At 37.0% G+C, this 13,658-nt stretch overlaps 1 protein-coding gene across 1 annotated transcript; it reads right to left on the bottom strand.

Moving 5' to 3' along the window:
* Positions 1-44: 44 nt before the first annotated feature.
* Positions 45-13,503, bottom strand: LOC121787315. The gene is made up of 27 exons (XM_042186011.1): positions 13,358-13,503; positions 12,962-13,216; positions 12,577-12,636; positions 12,382-12,474; positions 11,658-11,886; positions 10,507-10,613; positions 10,344-10,403; positions 9,532-9,632; positions 9,082-9,176; positions 8,222-8,242; positions 8,016-8,111; positions 7,799-7,919; positions 7,091-7,270; positions 6,764-6,960; positions 5,617-5,885; positions 5,073-5,174; positions 4,814-4,990; positions 4,531-4,719; positions 3,607-3,848; positions 3,381-3,527; positions 2,766-3,006; positions 1,820-1,948; positions 1,604-1,747; positions 1,116-1,166; positions 863-1,033; positions 672-731; positions 45-310 (listed from the first exon to the last, which is right to left on the bottom strand). The coding sequence occupies exons 1-27, from the start codon at positions 13,361-13,363 to the stop codon at positions 236-238; spliced, it is 3,618 nt and encodes a 1,205-aa protein (XP_042041945.1). The 5' UTR covers positions 13,364-13,503; the 3' UTR covers positions 45-235.
* Positions 13,504-13,658: the final 155 nt, after the last annotated feature.

Raw genomic sequence — 13,658 nt, forward strand, 5'->3', positions numbered from 1 at the left:
TCTAAATGAAAATGGTAAGAAAAGTCACCTCTATTAAGGTGCCATTTATGTGTCTCAAAATATTTCCTATTACTAAATTTGAATTCAGAGTGCAAAGAAACTTTCAAGTCAATTTAATTCCAAGTGATTCTCCTGCTAGAAATCTATTAACCAAATCATACACAATGAATAAATAACCGATTCAATGAAGTGTTACGTTAAGAGTTCTACAAGCCTACAATACAAGCCTTGCGCATCAAGATGGGGTGACGTACAGCACAGGGACGAGCCCAGCCAGTTTTCCATCCCTCCCTGGTCGTTTCTTCTTGACCTGCACAGAAGCTTCGGAGTAAACAAACTACACGAGCTGTTAAAAATCACAAATCACATTTACGAGCAGGCCAACGATGAAAAAAAATAGTTCTTCTAATGGAGAAAAAGTTCCTAGTTAATGTTTAAAAATAACAGAAGTTGAACAATAAAGTTTTACTGGTGTAGTAAGTAATCTGATTTAACCTTAGATAGATGAAGTAAAAGAGTTACTACTACAGCTCGTAAACTAGTTTAGCTCAGTGGAAGGAAGGCACTGTTTATGTTAATGATAGAGTCACAATGTGTACATTTATATGCTCATCCTATATGATAATACTTGAAATAATCTCACACAGCATATTAACGTTCATTATACTTACATAATACCACCCATCTACTTCATCCTCAATCTCTACATCTTCTCCAGCAGTAAGGCTTAGCTGCAGATATTAGAAAGCATGAGGTTATCCACATGTGAAATTACAGCTATAACATTAAAGCAGTTGCAATGTAGATTTAAGCATAACTTAGCTTCTGCAATTAGCCAGCTGAATATGTAAATGTAACTCACCTCATCGTCGCCACCAGCAGTGAAGTCATAGAGTGCTGTCCCGAACTGTGGATTCCCAGAAGATGGCCGTCCATCACTAAAACTTTGAGACCCTGAGCCAGCTAATGGATTCTCAAATGACTCGAATCTTCGATGATCAGGTGATGAATAAGGTGGAGGTTCTTCTCTTATCTGAAAAAAGTTTTTATATCAAACTACCCTTTCTTCTTAACAATTATAATGCGGGCATAAAAAGGAAGTATAAGTATCTAACCGGGGAACCAGGACTCTCATATGCACCATATTTACTTGCACCTGGCTTTTCCTGCTTGCAATCAAAAGTGTTTATTAATGTATATAATCACTTATGGATGTGTAGACAAGATATACACAAACCCCAATTTTTGCTCCGACCAACAGCTATACAAGCCTTCAAACTAGAGTTTACAGGTCTTTTCCAAACAGGTCAAAAATATTCATATGGATAATTATTAAATTTCTTGAATATAAAAAAAAGTCCCATTTGTAGATTTAATAACTGATACATAAATGTATAGTGGAGACAATCTAAAGAATGGTATGAGCGGAATGTATTGAGAATGCGTTTAATAATGTTGGAGATGGTCTTCTGTCTGATAAAAACCACACATGCTATGATATAACTTCAATGACAGACTAAATTATCATTCAAAAGAAATTCTTTTGGCCATAATATGCTATCAGATGGAAACAAAAGAAGGTTCAATGAAAATTTATTTATACCTTGGGCTGTGAAGACCCACGAGTAGATGCTTTTGAGCTGAATAATGACGGATAGTTCATTCCTCCAAAGTGGGAGGAAATGGATGTCTCCACAGATCCTATTGAATCTGGGGATGAAGACCCAGATGATCTTGCGTCATATTCCTGCAGATCACAGATATTTAAAAAGCTGTCTACTATAGATATAGATTTCAAAGGACCAGGAGGGGTCCTAACCTCCCTTTCTGTCGTTTCCAATAGAGTCTTGGCCCACATATCATCATAGCTCATAGAAGGTCTGGAAATTATGTTCTCTTCCTCAACATCAGGGGCATCTGTACCAGCACCAGCAAGAAATTCATTGACCTGAAAACCCAGCAAGTAAAAAGTGAATCTCTCAAGTCCAAGAAAAGTGAATCTCAGCAAAAAATAACAAGAAAATTACAGCAATCTGTCAGAGGCAAGGAAAGCATAATTCAATCAGAATATTAGCTTGATTGATAAGTTCCCCGGCACCGTTTGACACTTCAAGATAAAAGAGTCCAATAAACGAATCAGAAAGTGTAAGTCGCCTAAAAGGATGTGTAGTACTCAAAAAAAATATCGACATCCTAAGTAAAATTATCCGAAAACTCTATAACTGTCAGTGATTTTAAACATACCGAGCAACTCTAAACTATATCTATCCAGTTATCCCATACCCCTTCTAAGGATTATTATCCTCGAATGCTGGCCTACTCCAATCTAGCCTCAATAAATAACAAAGGGTTGGGACGATAATCTAACACAATGATTTACCCTTTTTGCATCTAAAGCTGCCAAAATGGGATAGAAATGTGCATTAATGGGAATGGCAGATATCATGGCAAATAATTACATGCGCAAACATCTTTCCGAAAAAACTACTGGTATTCCTAAGTCCTCAACCTAAAAATCCTATATGTAGATGAGTTTAAATACATCAATCATTTCACTCAATCTGTTTATTAACATAAATATACATAAACTACTACTACTATAAAAGTTGTTACCAGTAGCTAAGTGCAGCAACAATCCCAAAGCAGGAAGTGCGCAATTACTTAATATATTGCAGCCAACAAGAAAAATTATTGTCATTCCTTAGCCTGATATTTGTATTCTAAGTACCAACCATTAGATGTTAGACATGCTCATTGATTCTTACCCTGTTCATAGCAGGTGCACCATCATCAGCTAGATTTGCAGCCCAAAAATTAACAAGGTCATCATCAAGTGCATCTGGCTCCGCTGACCTCGTTTTGACAGTTTCATAAATAAGATCAGGAACCCTTGGCTTGGATGTTTCATAAATAAGATCAGAAATCCCTGTAGCAACAGCAGGGTCATTGAAGCCTGTTGATGCACTTATATTGTGCCGAGTGCGATAGATATCGATCAGCTTGGCACTGTTTCAAAATGTCAAATAAAATAAAATGAAAAGCAGTTAGATTGATTCTTTTAGGAACTGAGGTTTTTGTTATCAACATCTACAATGACCAGAAAAACGGTTATGTACACTGAAGGACAATGGGTCCATGGGGCCATACATTTTGTAAGAAATTACTATCTACAACAAAATTGCATATATGCAGTAGGATTTATTAGTTGATACTTTGTTTATTGGATATTAAAATTACTCTTCTTGGTTTCCTGTTATTTAATTTTACTGCTTTACTCTAAACCTTCTTTTTTCCAGAAATGAAGTCTCCATATCATCACTCAGGTGACAGTTAGAATCCAATATCATCAGCTAAGAGGTAAAGCAGATGGGACAAAGTACCTTGTTGGGCCTAAAGGGAGATATTTTGCTCTTGGAACATAGCAAAAAAGCGAGACGAGATCTAACAGCCTCTCATGAGTCTCATACAGCTTCTTAAGTTCCTCGTCTGTCCATTCTTTCTTTGCATTGTCATGATTACGCATCTCTCTAAAATTCAAGGGCAAAACAAAATTGAGAAGCACACCAAGAAAGTTAAAACTGGGAGATAATAGAAAGTATTCCTTACTTTATCAGTTCATCTTGAGCACTATACATTTCATCAAGGACTTTAAGCATAGGACTTATTAAAGATCCAAGGCCAGTACCACTTGCTCCCTGATCTTCACCATTACTGGTATGCATGTCTGAAAACTGAGATTGTACACCACCTTGAGCCAAAGTATGCAAAAATTCATAGATCTGGAGCCTATAAGGCTCACCAGATCTGATTGCCATAGTTGTAAGAGCCTGAGCAGCAACAATGCGAATCTGGCATGCACACACAGAAACCCATGTTAGCATTCCCTTCTTTAGATGATTTTTTTATACAGTCAAGTCGACCTAAAAAATTATTGCTTCTTTTCAAGACAAAGAGACCACTGTAACTCTGAAACAATAAACCCTAACAAAACTTTACTCTTTTGCTAATGAGACCCCCTAAATAGGCAAAGGTAGATCAGAAACAAAAGAAACAATAGGTTTGTGAAACCAAGATGATATATGATGAAGTGAAGGATACAAATTTGAATATGAAACGTCTTCTGAAACCCTCACTTTATTATTATCGGTCCATCCCTAACAAGGACCTATACTAATTGAACTCTGGATACACTATATAAATGCATACCCAAAGGCTTCTAAAGGTGGATCTGATAGCAATAACAGCATCGCGTTCGCACTTATTCAAGCACATTAAGGCCGGAAGGTGGAAAAGAAGGAAGGCATCTATGAGTTTAAGTTCTCATAGGAAAAATGCAACCAGATCATTTTATTACCATGAGAAAGGGTTATAATTTATGGATCTCACAATAAGTGTGGCCTAGATTAATAATCTGTACCTCCAAATTCTGTAAACCAAAAATACGAGATCTTGCAGGAAATATGCTCAAATATCAGCCAGTTTTTCAAGTTCCATCAGGGCAAGGAAGAAATCAAGGAACACGATACAAACCTCCCAGCTTCCACTGAAAGCACACCTTTGAAGACGAGTTAGCGCGCCAGCTAGTGTCGGATTACGTGAGCTTGCAGCAGCAACCATTTTATCTGCATCCAGCATCATCAATGCAGTACCAGGTGGGGTTGCCGACTCCCAAGCATATTCAGAGGCAGCATAATTTGCATTTTCTCCAAGGAACCAAACCTACAAATGATTGAAATGTATCTTAGCATGTGGTAAAATTGTCAGTTGGGAAACCTTAATATGCAAAATGTTACTAGTGGAGCATATAACTCACTGCTGCTTGAACTAATCTCTGCAAAGCAAGTGCTGACTTGGGATCAGAGGCAGATACTCTATCAATTGAGGTAAGTCCGGAAACTGAGTCAGGTTGAGGGGGTGGTAAGTCGAGAACTATTGTGACAGCTTCTAGGGCCGTGTGTTTTCCATCAGGTCCAGCTCCAACAAGACAAGTCTAGGAAACATATACTGTTAGGTAAAAATAAAATAAAAAAAAGTTGAGCAATAAGAAATATGACTGGATCATCTAAGCATACTTTCCACAGTAGTTGAAGAACATCAGCATCTATCTTCCCTGGAACTTTAGTCGCAAATATTCTAGCAATTTCAAGAAGAGTGACTGCCATATCTGGTGTGGCCTGAAAAATACAAATGAGAAAGTGGACATGTAAGAACATAGCATGTTCTTGAAAGATTATAATTAAGCTTAAGTTGAGAGTGTTAAATGTTTAAAGATGTGTTTCATCAAAACACAGGTAATATATACATAATAGAAGAGCAATCTATTTCCAGGGAAGCAAGAGTCAAAAGACAAGAAGCACTAATTTCTGAAATAAGAGATGAAAATATATGAAACTTAATAAATTCTAGCCACTTCAAAAATGAAAATAAAACTATCTCTTTTAGCCTAAAGAAATAAAAATTTTCCAGCCATGATAGACACAATAGTAAGAATTTAAGAGAAGAAAAGTGGGGTGGAAGGGGGGAGAAGAGGGAAAAGATTAAAATTCATAGAGCCACAAAAGAAAGAGGGGATAATGTCTAGAAATATTAACCATAGTCTCCTTCCATCTTTAGTACCTTGAAACGAGCATGCAGTGTGAGCAATATATCATTTAACAAAGTTGCTGGCCAAGATGGATCTGAGAGCTCAGAAGCAATTATAGATTCCAGTTCATCAAAGGATTCATATGGACTTTGCATCCATATAAGAGCTTTAATCACCATTGCACGTACATATACGCATTCACATGCAACAGTTGTTCGCACGACCTCCATTAGTGAAGCCAACAAACTTGCAATTGTGTCCTTCGAACCAATCCCACTGGATACTGGGGGAACTCTGCGACCTGGCAACAATAGCAGAATAGAAAAACATAATATATTACCAGAGAATATGGAAAGTCATAAAGCAAAGTAGTACGGCCATAAATAAAGTTGAAAAGGTTGAATTATATAAATATACAAGCATCCAGGTATAGTTTGCCTAGATTATCTGAAATGGCAGATGCTTAGAACCAAATGAATAAGCAATACATTCGAAGTGAGTATCAGATTCCAATCAGGCAAGTGGCACAGTTACTTAAACCAGGTCCACATCATAGAATGACTATTTGACGGAGAACCATTAAACCAATAGAAGGAAAGAATTCGACAATCACACCCCGAGAACACAACCGTAATGGAAAATAAAAAATTAAGCTCAACTCAATGTTCAACAAGAATTAACTTGGTTTCTGCTTCATTTTCCATAGGAGGAACATGAACTCTAGACTGACCAGTGAGAGAGAAGGGCATAATTCTCCAACAGGTGCACTTCATTTCCTTTACTTATTATCCATATATTACTAGTATTACTTCCACCACTTCCTCTTTGATCCTTCCATACCATTTGCTTCAACACCTCAGCAAAGTGCACCATCCAATAGGGCCTCATGAGTAGTGAAGGACAATCCCCAACCCATAAGACATGCAATTGCGGGGACACTCGATCATGAACAATCAATTCATTGTCTTACAAGTTGATTAAAAGTTATAACAACCACCTGGTTAGCTTATAAGTTATTTAAAAGTTCAAGAATACAACACAAGCATTGTTTGCACCTGAGAAATTGGCAGAATTCATGATCATCTAATAAAAGTTTCATCCTATGCTAACTAGCTCATGGCTTTTCAGAAGAAATGATGGACATCAAAACAAGGGTAATGCAGGTAACACATGCACTACCTTCTGACGGTGCAGTTGGATTTATATCTGGATCATATGAGTCATTGTTGTCAGAGAAAGTATTAACTTCAGCTCCTTCATCTATGTCTTGTAGACCTAATGCAAACGCAGCAGCACGACTTTTTCCCATTTCCTGAACAACTCTGCTTGCTGCATGCAATACAGGTCGAGACAAACTCCGGAACGAACTTTCCAATCTGTAAATAAAAGCAAAAGCACCATGTAATGCTTGAATCTCATATAGATACATAATGATGATATATACAAAGAATGTAGACACCTTGCCACATAGAGCAAGCAAATGTATAATAAAAAGAGGAGTATGACCTCCGCATGACAAGTTTGATCAGTGGTTGTGGACGCCTAGTTTTTGCAGATTTATCCTTGGTGGTCTTTGGTGGAGCTGCATCCTTTTCATCAGAAGTCATCTCTCTCATCGAAGGGGTATCTGGAAGTTTGAGAATTTCTCTACTTAATCGATACCATCCCGCAGCTCTTTCATCAGTCCTGTATTGATTTTTAAAAATAATTGAACTATTAGGAGTAGGGGGTGTGTTAGGGTCCTTACAGCATCTTAGTGTAAAACACAACACAAATCACAGCCCTTGGATCATTAGATTGGATGGTTGTGATTAGTTACATTATCATACTAAAAATGTACATTATTAGCTGATGTACATTATTAGACTAGAAATGTACATTATTAGACTAGAAATGTACATTATTAGACTAAAATTGTACATTATTAGACTAAAATGCTACATTATTATCCGAGCTACGTTATTAGTCTAAAATTCTACATTATTAGATGACACGTGGCATTAATCTGACCGTTAGATCACATGATCCAATGGCCTGCAAGTGTTTTGAGTTTTACTTATACTTAGCGTTCTGACCTGAATACATCCCATTAGGAGTATATTGGGAAACTAAGAAATATGTATGTATCAGCTATGTGCAAATGCCACCCATCAAAGGTCTAAATAAAAAATTTAAAGACGACAATGCGGAAACTGCAATGGTATTAATGGGTACCTTTCTGAATTATCAAATTTACCCAGGACACAAAGTATAGCTTCAAAACAAACTCTTTCACTGGGATCCAAGAGAAGTTGATAGAGTACAGAATTGAACTGAGACTTGATGTCTGGACGTTCTGCACTCACAGATATTTGGATGTCATCTCTATATAATCTAAGATTACAGTTCAGAAGTAAGACTGCATAGAGAAGGTAAACTCATAAACATGTACCATCCAAAACTCGAGCTCTGGCCACGGTATGACACAACTTAGCAAGTGCAACTCTAGCAAGAACGTCATGCAAATGAAGGACATCGTGCAGGGCCCCTGATTTATAGAAACGCTGATGAAGATAATGGTAAAGAAAGAATTCAAGGATAGGTTTCAGTTTTTCACACATATCTAAGGGAACAGAAGGTAAATGACATCGATCATACCCCCAGGTTGGACATGATTTCCTGCAAATACCAAAAATATGAAAATTAGATATAATTTAACATCTCAAATTCAAATATACGTATAATATATCATCCTAGCAATAAAAGTAGAAGTACAGCAAGCATTAAGATATCAAAAAGTTTCATCCACATTTTTGTGCTCGCCTTTTGTATCGAACTATGCACAAATGACCCTCTCAAGTTTAATCTTGGGTGAAAAAACAACCATTTGTCAAACATAATTTTAACTTCACTATTCATCGTCCGCACACCGTTTGACAATCTGGTGGACCCTCTACGGAGTCTGCAGTATCCAGTGACTGCTAAATGAGGCCACAGGGTTTCCCCTAATATGTTGATCACAATCTTTTGTTTTCTCTTAAGAGATATTAAAAAGAAATATGTCCATGCACATGCTGAAAGGGGGACAGAACATACTGGAAGAGGGTAGAGATTTGCTCTTCAGCTTAGAACATATCACCACATACAATAAATAGCAGCATTTGGAGGGCTCCAAAAGTCTTAAGAAAAACTAAAAACAATGAACCTCTGCTGCATCAACAGGGGTTTTATCCAACGTTCAGTTTAAAATGGTTTTGCTTCCATAGCTAGCTAATTTTTTCCAAAATGGGCTCCACAGTTTTTTATACATTTCTTAAGAATTAAGAAGAATAAGACATGCAGTTAGCAAATTGAGATACTCCAATATATACAGAACAATGAGTTGTGATACGAAAATGTGTAAAAATGTCCATCACAAGAATATCTTATCACCAAGTAAACACCTATCGATATGCATGTTATGAACAAAACCTAAAACGAGATGCTGAGAAACTTAAAAGTTCAAAGCAGAATATTACCTAATGCCATCGCGACTGCATATGGATCTTTTGAAGCTAATTCAGATAGAATTTCCAGGGAATGTCTCACAGCTACTGGATCAGAGAACACAACACTGCGATGTCATTCCAAATAGGAGGGTCTTAGATGATTTAAAAATGATGATTAATGGATAGATGGTGGTTATAATTAGAGAAAGATTGGTAATATAAATAGAATAAACTAATTGGATGCAGAAACTAACTGATATCTTTAAGGGTGTCTTTGTAAGTAACAAAACATAGAGAGGGTCAAAAAAAGCTTCTAATGCCCAATCTCTAATATCGAATATTATTAACCAGGATTGGGATTAAGATTAAATACAGCACCGACACAACCAAAACTAGCAGCCTAGTATAGAAAGACCATTGCACATTTGCACTCCAGACATCCTTAGTAAGTAAAGCATCAATTAAAGACAGTAAGCTAACCCTTGTGCAGCCCGGTGGAGAAATGCAGGATTTCCTGGATCCAGAGGGAGTCTTCTCAAAGCACTTATGGCTGCATATTGCAAATTGCTTCGGATGACCGACTGATGAATTACCAACCAAAAAAAAGATGAAAGTGATTGACCATTTACTTTAAACAGTCCCAAAAACACAGAAAAGTAATAAATCAGTTTTAGTAAGATCAATCCACCTATATAGATGAAGTCAAAGAGCCAGTTAGTCAATGACAAACCACCCAAAGTTCCTTGAATTAGACATACATTTAATAAGAAAAAGGAAAAAGTAATGTGAAGCATGGAAGCACTTAATCATCAAGAAAGCATACATCAATTGAACTAAAAACCTCAAGGACTACGATTGTGAATTCTTATAACTAGCTGGCAACATCCAGGTGGATAGATGATAAAGATACAATAATTTCTTTTCAACTAAAACTGAACGAAATTATATAGGCTGTAGGGGTATGAAAAATCCTAAAAAGGTCAATTATCAATTCTTCTGCACCATCTCTCAAGGTAGAAATATATGAACAGTATATACAGCTGGCAGCTTCCACAATAAGTTATGATTGGTTTGGATGCAAATAATAAAGTTAATAACTCAAACCAAGAACACCAAGTATATGATATCACAATAAAAGATGGAGTTAGCCCTGAGATTTTAGTCAATTGGATGTCTCAGATTCGGATGTAAGTTTTAAAATTAAAGATACGTTTAAGGCGGAACCAGAAGCAAGAAAATCAAGAAGTTAGAGAAAAACAAGAGAACAAGAAGTCAATAGCTACAGTCATTACCTCCTTATCACCTCCCTTTATTCCAAATATCCCCTTATTTCGCTTCTGAGGTTCACCAACCTGGCAATCAGAAACTTCTATTTGAGTATTCAGAAGTAGGTATACAGTTTTTTTGTCCCAGATAAGAGATAGATACTAGGTAGAAAGTTAAAATGAAACGAACCTTTTCCAAAATGCTGAACACTATCTCATACAACTTGGATAGGATTTCTGAGTTGCTTGAAGGAGCATAAGTAAGAGCCTTCAGTGCTTGCAGCCTCCGAGGATGAACTTTAAGAGAACATAAAGAAATAAATTGCAGATCTTCAGTTTCAGGTATTACATAAAACTTTGTCTAGGCAGCAGTTTTCATGAATTACAACTAACACACACCAGCACCTGTAATTTCAAGTGAAACTTGAAGATCTGAATATTTGATTTATAAATATGAAACTTTACAGCCATCCCAAACCCCATGCAAGCCAGAGGTACAAGAATATTGAAAGTTTATTCACACCAGTTCCTATTCCGCTTTTTCCTACTCTTACCAACATTTGCAGTTCCATGTTTTCACCATGGGTGAATGGAAAAATTAACTCCACAGAATGTAGCTTTCAGCCATACCCCCCCCCCCCCCCCCAACAACACACACACACAAAAATTATAGTTGCAATGCTCCTTTCATTGTCCAGACCCTAGAACACCTAGAAAGTAGTCCCATAATCACCACCAAAGTAACAGAATCATAACCGGCGTCTTGTGGCCAAATAGTAAACTTCTGTCTATCTCTCCAAAGCCCAGCATAGACCAGAATCAATCCGCATTGAATTATATTTATTAAAAAGTCGGTTCAAATAATATTGGCATATAAGCTAGTTAGACTTACACCAGGATATCTATCAAAATATACGGTATCCACCTCATATCTACTGGGGCTAATTGCTTTGTGAAATTTGGAAAAGACATTACATTTGAATTTATTTATTATTCTCTTATCATGAATGATGCTCAAAGATTAACAACCCGATGTGAAGGTCAGCCAACAGACCAGCTGAATAACAAATAAGTATGCAAGAATTAAACGGTTTTTCACAAAAGGTAACAAGACTGCAAACTTTTATGCTATGAAGGATTAGAAAAGTGATGTCATTTTCTAATAAGGATGCTCCAAAACACCAGACTTGTAAAGAATATAAACCCTAAATCTTATTTATAATTTAAATTGTTCTTTTTTAAATATTTTCAATATTAATAAAAAAACAATTCAAGAAAAGTAAGCTGTAAATGAGATGGATAATAACTTGTTAAATTATGTAAGAAAGAGTCATTACTCACATTCAACTTCTTCATTTAAAGCTTCTGAAGTTAATCGCTCAACTACTCGAGGAACAACATCAGCTCTTGTCACACCTCCAACTGCATCAATGTCAGCTAAAGCATCCCAATTTGGTGTAGGTATCCCACCACCAGGGCTTAAACCTTGCAAACCAGAATCTGATAGAATTCTTGCCAGGTAATAGTAAACATACCGCAGCACAGTCCTATCCTCACATTGCTGGTCCAGCTAGATTTCAGAATAAACAAAAAGATAGTCACTTTTCATTCTTCGAAAACAATATTGACTGTTATAAGTAACTTGGATACTGAGAAAAGTGCGTCACAACATGATCATATGGATGAATCAGCTATATTCGCAATATTCCAGTTTTTTATGACTGTTGCTCGTCCTACATTTTTTCTCGTCTGATTAGGATTTATCTGTTCACTATTAGTGGATGTACTCTTCAGTAGTTAATGATATGGATGTATACAATGTAAAAAATGATCTCATGATTTGATATCACAGACCAAGATTGAAGTCGAATTCTTACGCAGCAAGCAAACCAAATGTTACATCCATAAACAAAACTTAAGAAAAGAATATTGGGTAGCTGAACTTGATAGCAAAGAATATCAAATAGCTAAAATTAAAGCTCTAGGTTTTCCTTTAGACAGGCATCTAGGTCTTATGGATTGGGGGGGAAATAGCAATAGAAAATTCTCCGTGGAAAACTCATACCATCAAAAGTGACGGTGCCAAAGACGGGTCCACAGAGTTGTAGACAGCAAGCTTTGGAAATACATGGTGCACCAATTGCCTCTGTGAGTTTTTCTACGAGTATACACCAAGAAAGTGGAAATCAGGAGATAACCTTTTTAACACCATAAAACACATAAAATAAATAAATAGAGAATAAAGCAAACGGAAAAATACTTGATCAGATGAGGCTGCTAGCTCATGAATACTCCTTGCAAGTTGGGCATAAGACACTGGCTGTTACAACCGGATAAAAGAATCAAGCACTCAAAAAGTTGCAGCATTACATACTACATTTGCATGTTATAACAGCAGTGTGCAAGTTCATTATGAACAGAAATTGAGTTCCGCGCACCATTGACGCAAAAGAAACCTAAGCTTCGATTCCATTCGATTGAAGAACCAACAAAAACATACATAAAAGAAATGCAGTAACAATTCAAGGTAGATCAAAAGACCACTGAATGATTCATCAAAAAAACGACCTCAGGCGAATCAAATCCTAGCTCATTTCACCGCATATCTCAACTTTCAAGTAAGATAGAAACACGAAATCGGAGACCTTTTTCTTTTGCCTTTGGGGCATAATGTTGGCGCGAACCGGATTGAAAGCAGCCTTGGCAGCAGAGATAGTGTCACTCTGGATCTGCATCAATGTCCCCTTCTTCGACCTCCGCTCCGCCACATGCGGCACCGGCGCGCCAGCTGACGCCGGGGAATCGACGGGCGGCGGCGCCGTAGTCGACGCCGCCGGTGACGGCTTCGACGACGAACCGTCCGAGGTTATGAGATCCATGAGCGTCGTACCCGATGACTCCTGTAAAAAGTGGAAATGACGAATTAAACAGCGTTGATTTCCCTCACTAAATCAAGCGCGCAAAAAATGGAAACGGCAATTCTAAAATTGGAAGTAGATAATTGAGCAAAGAGAAAGGGAAACGAGATCTTTGAGACCAACCGCCATGGACAAATCTCGGCGAAGTAGCAGGAAGATTCGGCTGAGTAGTTTGTGCAGTGATCGGATCCTGCTTTAGTACATTACCTACAACAGCAACCATTCTTCTACATCTTTAACTTCATTTTTTTACAGTTCATCTTCACGGTAAACTGGAGAAGTTAAAAAATGTTTAACTTAGTTATAAATCCAATTGTTTGTTTTAGACAGCAAATCGGATAGAGAGATCGATTAATAACTTTACGCACAATTTTATGCACAAATGTCGTGATTGAGCTTTTAACCGATTTATTTTTTGCTATTG

The sequence above is a fragment of the Salvia splendens genome, chromosome 22 (genome assembly GCF_004379255.2).
Source record: "Salvia splendens isolate huo1 chromosome 22, SspV2, whole genome shotgun sequence".
Classification (NCBI taxonomy): Eukaryota; Viridiplantae; Streptophyta; class Magnoliopsida; order Lamiales; family Lamiaceae; genus Salvia; species Salvia splendens.

Coding starts and splice junctions, on each gene's coding strand:
- LOC121787315 (XM_042186011.1), bottom strand. Junction 10,614..11,657: donor TTTAAATGAAGAAGTTGAAT/GTGAGTAATGAC, acceptor GTTCTCTTAAAG/TTCATCCTCGGAGGCTGCAA. Junction 732..862: donor CTGCTGGTGGCGACGATGAG/GTGAGTTACATT, acceptor TAATATCTGCAG/CTAAGCCTTACTGCTGGAGA.